At 39.3% G+C, this 12867-nt stretch overlaps 1 protein-coding gene across 1 annotated transcript in view; it reads right to left on the bottom strand.

Annotated features, from left to right (window-relative positions):
* Positions 1-1285, bottom strand: part of LOC142492391 (G-protein coupled receptor family C group 6 member A-like) — a 49188-nt gene extending 47903 nt beyond the window's left edge. Inside the window, exon 1 of the mRNA XM_075595035.1 lies at positions 1184-1285. Within this exon, the coding sequence (XP_075451150.1) occupies positions 1184-1285 (102 nt within the window). The remainder of the gene's footprint in view (positions 1-1183) is intronic.
* Positions 1286-12867: the final 11582 nt, after the last annotated feature.

Here is a 12867-nt window from a genome sequence, read left to right as displayed (position 1 = left end):
AAATTAAACATTTTGGATCGGAGTTTTGATAGATATTAAAATGTTTGGATACATTATGTGTTAAAACCCCCTTTTTAATATTTCCCAGGTGCTCAAGGACACGTACTTTTAGTGGCCTTGAAGTGCGACCTATATATTGAAGGCCGCACGGTCACTCCAATAGATATATTACAAATTCTGTCTTACAGTTAATGTAGCTCTCAATATCAAACTTCTCACCATTATTTTTAGAAACAAAATGGAATTTGTTTTTACAGTATCTTTGTGTGCACAAGCCTTACACATAATGCATCCGAAAAATCCTTTAGGTTTGTCAAGCCTTGTGGATTATATTTCAGTTTTTTTTTAGAGTTGTGGGGGCCAGTTTACTTTTAATATTTGGGGCTTTTCTAAAAATCATATTGGGTCTATCTGGTATGTGGTCTTTTAAAATAGGGTAATTTTTTTAAAATAGCCAATGTTTGCATAATATGTTTCTAAATCTTGGTGCCTCTATATTGTACTGTGTTAAAAACGACATATTAAAATTCTTCTTAATTATAGCTGTTTGACTCTTTTCTATTATTAAATCTTTCTTTTGAACATTATTTATCTTATTGATGGCTTTCTCTATAGTGAGGGGGCTGTATTTTCTATCCTTAAATTTTTGATTAGAATATCAGATTGTTGGCGATAGGTATGTTCCTCTGTGCAGTTCCTTTTTAATATGCGAAACTGGCCATATGGAATATTTCTAATCCAATCCGGATTATGACAGCTACTTTCCCTTATAAAATTAATACTATCTGCCTTTTTTTTTTCTGGTTTTTACCTCATCGCTCTCCACATAAATGACAAGGTCAAGGAACTCTAGTTCTATTTTACTGTATTATGTCGTGAATTTTAAATTCATATAATTATTTCCCATATATATATATAAAGAAGTTCTCCAATTATTCTATGCTGCCCCGCCAGAAAAACAGTATATCATCAATAAATCTCCGCCAGGTGAAAAGGTACGCACCGAGCTCATGGTTGGACCACATATAGTCATTTTCCCATGAGCCCGTGAATATATTAGTATAGCTCAGTGCGAACCTTGCCTCCATGTGGTCGTACCACATTTTTGCAAATAATATCTATCATTGAACCAGAAATAGTTATTCTCTAAAATAAATAGCATTGATTCAATAAGCTTCTGTACCTGCTCTTCTTTGACATTACTATCTGCTCTTAATACTTTCTCTACAGCTTTTACTCCGTGTTTATGAGCAATCAATGGATACAAAGATGTTACATCCGCCATTACCAGTAAGTAGCCATCCTGCCATTCAATATTGTCTAAAACCCTAATAATATCTGTAGTATCCTTTACATAGGATCTAAGAGAGATTTCATATTTATGCAAAAAACAATCTGATGGATAGCAGCATTCCCCCTCCCTGAATGTGTGATAACCCATGAGTCATACGAATAATTTAAGACTATAAAGAGGGAGGTAAGACTGGTATGTCATCAGGGCCGTACTAAAAGTCCCCTTTTTGTTGATAACCTTTGCTTGTCCATTCATGGACAACCTCTGTGGTTAACTGTTTATAAAAGAAGGATAGATCAAGTGGTATGGTAATGGTTGTGTCTGGATCAGTGGGAGTAGTGATAGCATATGGCTGGACATACGGCCGTCCGGCCACTTTTTTAGCAGTAGAATCAGCAAAAGCATTGACCTGTGATATCGTGTCCTTTCTGTTGGTATGGGCTGCTAATTTTATAACTGATATTGACTGAGGGAGTAACAATGCGTCTAGCAGATTCCTTATATGTTCAGCGTTATGTATTGGTGAACCTGCTGCTATAATAAAAACCCCTAAAACCTTGGGTAGGAGATTTGCATTAAAACCTCCTGCTGGGGAGAAATATAATCTGATATCAAATTATCAGTTACATTTCTCTAACAGGTACCATTAAAATGCAAAATAACATCTGGTTTGCTGAGAGGCATTCAAAATGGGATACCTTTGGAGAGAAAAAAAGTTCAAAAGTTATAAAATACATCACATATTCAGTAAAATTTATAGTAGACAAATGATTTTGTATAGGACTCCACACCAATTTCCTGTACTGTCATTTCTTTGTGAAGCACCAAGCACATCTGTGGACAGTGCTATACAGAAAGACACTCAGCATTATTCTATATGATTAAAAAAATAATTTCAAAGTTTGCTCATCCAGGCGCACAGGCAGCCTGGGCTTTGCGTCAAATGTCCTTGGGGTAGCCGATAATGGCATTCAGTATTCCAAATAATATTAACTGCTGGTTTTGTAATATACACAGTTACATATGGGCAGCTCAAAGTGTAAAAATGGAGCTTCTTCCACAGCCCAAATGCAGACTAAATTTTCATGGCATCCCAAAAATAAAACAACGGGACATTATAAGGGGCAGGTACATTCTTGACACATAGTTTGGACAGTTTATTTGTTGCTTTACCAGCATTTTTTTTTTAAATATTCCCAAACATATCCTAATCAGAACAAATAAAATTGAATATATTTACTGGTTACACACAGACAGCAAGAAAGCATAATAAACAAGCATAATTTCCCATGCCCCAGCAAACCAACTTTACAAAAATGATAATGAAAAACAAAACAGAACAGTTTGATCCTGCAAACCTAGTTAAACAATATCCTTCTCTTTCCCCATTCTATAACTATGCAAAGAAGGAGAAAAAAATGAAGCACTGGTTCCACTGTTAGCTTGAAAAACACAGAGGTGCGTTCCCATAATAAACAAGTTTAATGGATCAAAAAAACGAAACAAACAGAACATCTACGCGTTTCGGGCTTGTGGCCCTTTATCAAGGTGAATAAAAACAGCTTACCGGAGTGTGCTTAAATACCTGTTCCTCGCGCTGCTGTAACCAATCCCCCATCACTTCCTGGTTTGAAAAAAGCGACGTGGGACGTGTGACGTCAGCGCGTTGGAGCCGGTGCAATACAACAAACTTTATTATAACATAAAAAAATTGACACTCCACAAATGAATGAAAAAACGTGTCTAAACATTAAAACAAAGTTAAAAAACAAATAAAGAAACAATGGAATAGTTAATTCAATGAGTAAGAGCAAATAATGCCTCATTCATGAGTTAAGCATGTTCTATACCTGTTGGACAACCGCAGTTAGAGTTCAATGGAAATTGTATTTGTAAATTTGGAAAGAACATATATATCATATATAAATGGCAATATAGAAGCAATAATCTTGAGCAATGAGTAAGAATAAAAATAAAATATATATAAATCACTCAATATGAATAATGAAAAATTGCCACTCACAATAGAATGCATGATATCCAATTTTAAACAAATATCACATACTGTCCACAACCATTTAAAGTGTTCATAATAAAGTGAAAAAGATATTCCTCATCAAAAAAATATATAATAATGGTCTTTAACAGAATGAGAGACAATCCCAACAACAAATTTGACAAAAAGCCATTGATAATGGGTTAAGAATATGAATATATATAATAAGATCTTTTTTGCTAAAAATTAATACTAAATGAACATATATATATATATATCTTTATTGTTCATATCCTTGTATTTATTTCATAGAAAATGTTCCGAACTAAAGAGAAATATATGTAGAGACAAATGTGCTTCCCATGTGGGGGAGGAAAGAAAAATGACAAGTATTTGTTAAATTAGAGCAGGAGAGGCCCAACGTCCCAGTCTGAATTGAGACCACTTGGGATACGAGTCTTTAAGGTAAAAATCCAGAAGAGCTCTCTCCTGTCTAAAATGCCATTTCTGTCCCCACCTCTAATGGGACATGGTATATGCTCTATACCAATATATGAGAAATTGTTTACATTACCCATACTACAATTGGTCAAATGTAAAGAGACAGGGTGATTAACATTATTTTTATAATTAGGCGTAAATGCTCGAGTATTAGAACTTTCAAGGCCCTAATTGTTCGGCCTATGTATTGTTTTCCACAACAGCATTTAAGTAGATAAATTACATATTTAGTATTGCAATTTTAAAAAGATGTCATTTTGTAGCTATTCCCTGTGATAGTAGAAGAAAATTCAAATTTGGATTGCATGTATTTATAAGATTTACATTTTAGATATTTAAAACATCCCTTAGGTAAATTATTAACCAATTTCTTGGTGGTGAATAAACTGGGTGAAATATAGTTGCAATACTACTGTACATATGTAAGCTGTTTTTATTCACCTTGATAAAGGGCCACAAGCCCGAAACGCGTAGATGTTCTGTTTGTTTCGTTTTTTTGATCCATTAAACTTGTTTATTATGGGAACGCACCTCTGTGTTTTTTCAAGCTAACAGTGGAACCAGTGCTTCATTTTTTTCTCCTTCTTTGCATATTGATCTACATGAACAGAGGCACAGTATACCCCAGGACAAGTGGACTTTAAGGCTCCTCAACCACGTGAGTTTCAACATTCAATGTGAGTCCATTCCACTCTCCTTTTTCTACAAGTGGCTGTAAGGATTATTGTTCACATACCCCATGTTATTGCCGTGATGTTGTTTTGATGCTGGACACCGGCAGGTGTGTATTGTCCTTACCTCAGTGCCTGTGGGACTATATTTCCAGTTACACATCTACTAGGCCTGTGGGAGTATTATATCCTAGCCTCATTTATTATTTTCTTTGGAGGGGTACTCCACCCAAGACCTCAGCTGTTATCACAATATTAGCTGCCTTTTGTTTCAGAGCACCATACAACCTTGTCTGCCCATTCTACTGCACCACATACTGGACACCTAACAAGCTCCTATTAAACCCCCTCAGGGGCTTACAACAATTTTGGCCAAAAATGTCAAACTAAAAGACCATTTACTTATTAGATATTTATCCATATATATTTAGGCACTGTACCGTGTATGAGTCTCACTAGATGTGCTAAAAACTGAGCTTTGTCTGTGTTTTATGTTATGTCTCTGGTTTTAATGCATTCTACTGTATAACTAACCTGCTTTTGAACCTAATTTGAAGCTACGGAGCTAGTTAACTTTCATGTGTGGATTGTGTCTCACATTCTTTAAACTGGAGGAGGGGGGCTGGCTGTTTGGGCTGCTTTTCTAATTCTTTCTCTCTCGTGGCCTTTGTCCAGTGTTGACCACTTCGTATTATAATGGGTGTATACCTTTTAGAAATGTAAACTTCATCGTGAGCAATTAATAATATTCTTATTTTTGTAAGCACTTGCAAGTTCCTGAATGGTGATTTGTATACATGTAATAAGCTGGTGTTACCATGATTCAATTCTCACACGGGGATTCATTCAGGTAAAATTCATGAGGTGATCAGATCCATTTTTACAGCTTCTCGTCAAGGGCACAACAATTTAATTGATGGCACCGAGACTTGAGTTTGTATCAGGACGTGGCTTATAACCACTTATTGCTGTGGGGAAATGGAGGGGAAGGCTTCTTCTCGCATACCTGACTCTGCAGCATTGGTTAGCCGGACGATGCCATGCTGAGCCTCAGCCACAAAGCCTCATAAAATCGAAGATTTATACTGCCACGAACACACAGGTATTACTGAAGGTTAGAAGGTTCCACTATGAGCCCTTGAGTTCGCATTATTACGAATAAGAAAAACGGTGCTGCGCCCATAGGTTCACACTTCCTCCCATAGTAATTTATTGCAAATAAACTCTTTTTAACATATTTCACCTTACAACCTAACACAACATTTTTGAGGAAAAACTAATAAGTGTATTGCGCAAACATTTAATAATTGTACAATTAAAAGTGCCTTTTGCTGGCCAAATAAATGTATTACTCTTATCTGCTTCTGTTTTCGGTACCCATTTTTTAGTATATTTCCCTGTGAATGATCCGTCTAGTGTACACATAACCTCAACAGGTGACCCTTTGGTCGGATGAGAACTTTGGTTTCCCATTGTTCTCCTGTTACAATAATCAAACCTAATTGATTATGTACAATTCTGTGTTACAATAATCAAAACTAATTGATCATGTACAATTCTGTGTTACAGTAATCAAAACAACTTGATTACGTACAATTCTTGTGGTATGTTATTGACAAGACAGAGTAAATATATAAGCAAGGACCTGTTGTGCTCAGAAAACAAATAGTGTATCAAAACCAAGGTACGGCCTGAAGACAGTCCCTTAACCATAAAAACACTCTTTCCCTTCACCAAAATACCAAGACTCAGTGAGACTCTTACCTTAGTACAAATAAACTTGAAAGTCTTATACTTTAAAAATGGACACAGGAACAGATTTAAATGAATAAGCTCACTTGAAACTGTAGGTAACCCCGTCACTCAGATGGGTTGTTATTCAAGACCGAGCACTACAGATCACTCAAACACAATTAAACGTAGGCATTTTTTTTCTCCAAATGTTACCTTGATTCATATGAGCTCAGGTTTGAGTGATCGAGGAGTCTGGTCCATCCTGGTGCCAGGTTCAGATGATATTGGGGTCCCCATTCGGAATGCGCCATCTGTGAAAGAGTGAATAAAAAATACAAGTTAGGGTTCAATAACAGAATAACGAGTGAGTTTATTTGCAAACAGGTGCACACTGGAGACAGCTTATCGACAAAGCTCTCTGACAGATATACGGCATACAATATATTTATAACCCAACACTAAAAGCTCACGCCCCCCTTATGTGGTGGTTTGTACGTCATAGAAAATAAATTTAATGTATAAGAAAAAACAAAAAGGAAATTGAGAAAGTCTGCTAAAATCATTATACAAGCTCAGTAACCTTTCCCCTACATTGTTTTGTTTGTGTATTCTCTTAGGGGGTAATGTGAGAAATTATTTCTATCTCAGATTCCACCAGACACTTAAATGTTGAGAAGTCAATTCTAACTCTGATCCCACTTTTCAAGGCTGTACGCACCCTCCTTTCCTTTGCAGCTGGCCATGGCTATGATCAACAAAATTTGCTGAGAGCGAAACATTCTTTCAAACCCAAGCTGTCCTTCCATTTCATGCATCCAAGCAGAAAAACACCAAAATGGTTGACACAGAGACAGAACACATCAAAAAATGGATGACCGACAGGGACAAAAACAGACAAACAAAATGGCTGTGAACAAAATGGCTGCTTAGTTGGGAACAAAATGGCAGCTTAGATCATAGTGCTATTTATTTGAGATCCCCTATGTCACCTTCTCACACTCTGTTTTTGTGTTTTATAATTCTATATACAGTATGGCAAGGATGCTGTTAGTGATGCTTTCAGATGAAAATCCCCATAGACGTCAATGAGGATTTTCAGCCAAAAACAACCTGATCGTCCACTTCAGCATTTATATAGAATAAGTTGTTACTCTGATCCAGACCCGGAAATAGATATTTAGCTTGATTTGAGAAATAGAGAAGACAGAAATGTTTTTATGTTAGTTAAATTATGCCTAACTGTGGTACTACACCCACCAGCCCCTGTAAAAGCCCTATCTCAGGGTATCGATGTGGCAGAAACTTTAGATCTGACTTACCTTATGCAACGTTAAGTCCCTGTGTTAACCTTAACCCTTTCAGCGCCAGAGGGTAGTGCAAATTCCTACACTTTCTGTTCACATGACTTCTCTTCGTAGAGATCATGTGGTCAGTTCTGGGTTCCAGCCGCCAGCTTCAGTGTGGTACGCGATCAGTGCTCCATTGGAAAAATGGATTTTCCTAGTAGCATACTCCATAGATGAAGGAGCGCAGGATTTGCATATTTGTTTTCCATAAATAAAAGGCCAAATCTATTCCTAGCTGCATAGTCAGTAAAGGTATTGCATTATATTGTGTCCCTGATTGTAAGGGAGTGAAGAAGTTAACTCCCTATACAGGGCAGGAGACTGAACTGAGGTGTCAGGTTTCCTGCAGCTGACATGTAAAACTCCTGAGTGAACAGGTATAAAAAGCTGGAAGTAGCTGCTGTCAGTGTCCCTGTTTGGAGTCTGTTAGGAGGATCACAGACAAAGCTCCTGCTCGCAGGGATCCAGGCTGGTTGACAGAAGATTTTGCCTGGCAACCGTGAGGAACCCACAGTCTCACCCAGCAGAGAAGCCTGTACCAGAGATGGGCAAATAGACTTACTGGGAGCAGCAGGACTTCACTGCCTGCATCTTAAGTGCCTGGAGATATCGGAGACGCCGGACCAGAACGCACAATTAAGACTTTAAATATTGTTCCATGTCTTACTAAATATTGTTTCATATGTTTTTGGACTGGGAACTAGCCTACCCAGTCAGTCAGATAGAAAGGGCCGGAGTAATGTTTATTTAGTCTCCTAACATGGAGTAGGTGTTTATTTTATGATTTTGTGTTTTGCCTTAAAGGGACAGTGTTCCCAATGTGTTAGTTGTCTTTTGGGTTAATAAACCAATTTAGTTAAGGTTCACCCTCTGTCTATGTGTCTGTCTGACCTCGCCTACAGGCCGCTCCGTCACACTGATACATTACATTATAGGGATAGGTCTCAGCTCACCTAATTATGTTTTGTTTAATAGATTTTTGGAGGTGTCTGGCCCTTCCTTTCAGGTTCTGCGCTACTTGCCAATTCTCCAATTAGCAAATAGGTCTAAATACATTTCTGTGGCAGTTTGAAGTTCATTCTCAACTCAAGAGGCAGTGAGTGTCTATGACTTTCAAGTGGATAAGTAGTGCAAGTGATGTGAAAAGTATCAAAATAAGAAATTATACTAATATCAAACACAAGGTACAGCTAGATGCCAGGGGATTCACATCAGAAGTTTATCTGTATGTCCAGCTCAGAAACGAATCCACCTCAGAGGAGAGACAAGCATACAATGCTGCAGATGGTATAAACAGAGATTTAATCAGCACTGAGATAGGCACAAACAAATGCGCACTGACAATACCCCAGATTAAAAAACGCATTGGTTTTAGAAGTTTCTACAGGCATACCCCGCATTAACGTACGCAATGGGAGCGGAGCATGTATGTAAAGCGAAAATGTACTTAAAGTGAAGCACAGCCTTTTCCCCACTTATCGATGCATGTGCTGTACTGCAATCGTCCTATACGTGCGTAACTGATATAAATAACACATTTGTAACAGGCTCTATAGTCTCCCCGCTTGCACACAGCTTCGGTACAGGTAGGGAGCCGGTATTGCTGTTCAGGACGTGCTGACAGGCGCATGCGTAAGCTGCCGTTTGCCTATTGGGTGATATGTCCTTACTCGCGAGTGTACTTAAAGTGAGTGTCCTTAAACCGGGGTATTCCTGTACTCAAATTTGGAGTGCTGAAGATCTCACAGCTCCCAGATCCGCAGAGCGTCACTCATGACCAGCATCGACTCGAAGCGTGACGTAACTTCCAGTATACCCAGCTCCGGGACTGGAAGTTTTCGTGGCGATGTACGCACAGGACAGCAGCAGTCTCATTCCTGCAATCAGCATATTTCACTATAGTAGCTTCATCAGGAGTAATACTCCTGATGAAGCTTCTATAGAGAAATGCGTTGAATTCACAGGACAATAAGCAATACAGGCATACCCCGCATTAATGTACGCATTAACGACCGCAGAGCGTCACTCATGACCAGCATCGACTCGAAGCGTGACGTAACTTCCAGTATACCCAGCTCCGGGACTGGAAGTTTTCGTGGCGATGTACGCACAGGACAGCAGCAGTCTCATTCCTGCAATCAGCATATTTCACTATAGTAGCTTCATCAGGAGTAATACTCCTGATGAAGCTTCTATAGAGAAATGCGTTGAATTCACAGGACAATAAGCAATACAGGCATACCCCGCATTAACGTACGCAATGGGACCGGAGCATGTATGTAAAGCGAAAATGTACTTAAAGTGAAGCACTACCTTTTCCCACTTATCGATGCATGTACTGTACTGCATTTGTTATATACGTGCATAACTGATGTAAATAACGCATTTGTAACAGGCTCTATAGTCTTCCCAGTGGGTGTGGTGTGTGAGTGGCTCTTTCCCCGTCCCCATAGACCAAAGTATACAGAAACCAGAATTAGCAAAATAAATGCGGCTGATGCTGGGCAAGAAGAGTTGATTTTTAGTGTGAGTGTGTTCGTTATTTACTTTGTATTTACACTGTGTATATTTATGCTTGTTTTCCATGTTTCATGTTCCATGTTTCATGTTATAAACTGTTACCATTAAAGACCTGTTTATTATGCTAATTCTGGTTTCTGTATACTTTGGTCTATGGGGACGGGGAAAGAGCCACTCACACACCACACCCACTGGGGATTGTTTGCTGAGAAGTACCTACATCACCTAAGCAGGCTGACATCACCCACTGAGGGAACGAACTCACATTAGGCCGTGTGAGTTTTTGTTTATTGTTACTCCACTATAGGAGTTTACATTTACCAACCAGAGTCAGCGTTGAGGGTGAAGTCTCACACAAGCCCGTGTGAGTCATTGAAACTATTTGTTCACGTTTCATTTATTATATATCTAGTGGCAATCCACTATCACCCCACCCTTCAATTCCCCTCCCCCCCCCTCGTTCCCCACACATGTGGATGTATGCACTAATACTGTGTTTTATTATCTTTTATTCCATCTTTTATTGAATTCCACTCCGTTCCATCAACACCGTGAGGTCCATGAGTTTGCGCTGACCATCTCCATACTTCTATTGCAACGCTAAGAAGGACTCGGGGTTCCCTTCTTCAAGGTCAAGCAGCAGCCAAAAATCAACAACAAGGGCCAGTATACATTTTTTATACTCTTTTACACGACAACACAATTTTTTACATCTTTTAATTTTTTAATATATCTTAGGCGTTGAAACATCCTTTAGCCGCACATTCCAGGGAGCGCCCCAGTTCAAACATACATCTATAGTCTCCCCGCTTGCGCAAAGCTTCGGTACAGGCAGGGAGCCGGTATTGCTGTTCAGGACGTGATGACAGGCGCATGCGTGTGCTGCCGTTTGCCTATTGGGCGATATGTACTTACTCGCCAGTGTACTTAAAGTGAGTGTACTTAAAGCGAGGTATGCCTGTAATATACATTCAGTATTGGTACCTGCTTAAAAGGGAGTTTACCTTGAAGGGGTTAGCAGTTGAATAATTTCTTGACCAAAAGATGCAACTAAATGGCTCTTTTGTTAATAGACAGGATCAAAATGTAGAATGTATTTAATAGCTTGTTAGTCCTGTTGCGATTTGAAAGCAAATTTGGGAGGAGCACAGGACTTGTGTATTTATTTTCCATTATAGTTAACACTATGCAGTTTACAGGAGAAAACATGGCTTAAAACTATGTTATTGTCCCTTTGGAGGATACACTGTTTGTCTTAACGAGACATTAAGTTAGGATGGAGCTTTGTGGCTCTGGCCATTGTGCCTCTCCCCTGTAAAAGACCATGCAAAAGTATAATGATTGTGACTGCTACTAACAACAGATGAAAACTCCTACCGGTACCTGAAGGGATTAGAGAATAAAGGCCTCCCTCCCCTCCCTTACCTTTACTGGCTCATTAATATGGACGGGGTGCGATAAGTGTAAATAAAATATACTGTATGACACTTTAACATTCAGAAGCCCTTAAGAAATGCAATTTGTAATTAAGTTCTAAATAAACAAAGTCAGTCTAATCATTCCTTTTAGCATGGCTAGATTTTGATTATTGAGGGCAATTAGATTTTTTAAATTCTTTAGAAACGGTTGTTTTTTGGCTTAATATTTGGGCCTACTCAGGTCCACAGTGTAGTGGACCAGAGGTTCACAATGTATTGTAGGATCTGTATTTTTGGTTATACCTTGACGTTTGGTATGCAGGCTTACGACGCTTTGGCCAAAGGGTTTAACTAAATAACCAAGTAATTATTATTATTATTGAAGTATTTAAACTTTATACTTCTTACCATATGTAGCATTGGTAAGAAATAGGGCTATAGTTCTATCCTCCTCCTGGCATAAGCCCTGGTAAGGGCAGGTTGACAGGAGTTATCATGGGTTTCCCCCACCTCAAGCACTTGCATTGAGTGGTGGAGGTAGGTCACCTGACCCTGTGTCAAGGCAAGAGACACAGGCCTGCTGATATAAAGAGCAGTGCACATCCTATTTAGTGGTTAGTGTTGGAGAGTCTGTCTGTCACTGGCTGGTCCAGTGTGTGACAAGTGTTAGTTAGTGTTAGGGAGGAGAAGAGGAGCAGCTTCTGAGTAGAGCTGCTAGAACAATAGTTAGTGAGGTGGGCCAGTACCTCTCACCCTGCTTAGGGGGTGAGGGAAGAGTTAGCCCCACTCTGGATGCCCTCGATCCAGAGTGGTGGCAGGAAGGGACCATCCTAAAGGAGAGCAATCAAAGTGGATCAGACACCCTGTACCTGTCTGCTGTTGTTGCAGCTGCTGCTGCGGTGAATAAAGACTGCTGCTTTTAAAGAAAGACAACATGTGTGAGACTGGAATCTCTCATCCCTGTGTGGGAACTCTTGGTAAGGATTCCACCCCGCATTCCTGGGGCTTACTAAAGATGGAGGCGCTGCACCACTGAATGAGAACGAAGGCATCCACCCCAGAAACCTGTTACTGTTATCCCCCATACCATCGCGGGAGACTCAGGCCCTCCTGTTGCCAGCAGGTATGCACCACACTAAGACATGTAGCCAGGTCCCAGTACAGCTACGGGGGGCCGATCTGCGATTGCCCCGGGGTCCATGGGTTATACATATATGTTTTGTCAATTGGATGTAGCATTTGGCACCCCTGTCTTTTGTTGTCTACACATTTAAGCTCTGAGATATTCAAATCCTAGATGAGTATCCTAGTTATGATTATTCTACATTGCATAGACTTTGAAACTGGCTCAGGGATGCAGTTTATTTGCTGTCTTATGTATTCGAAA

The sequence above is a fragment of the Ascaphus truei genome, chromosome 4, assembly GCF_040206685.1.
Source record: "Ascaphus truei isolate aAscTru1 chromosome 4, aAscTru1.hap1, whole genome shotgun sequence".
Lineage (NCBI taxonomy): Eukaryota > Metazoa > Chordata > Amphibia > Anura > Ascaphidae > Ascaphus > Ascaphus truei.
This window is presented reverse-complemented; position numbering and strand designations above follow the sequence as displayed.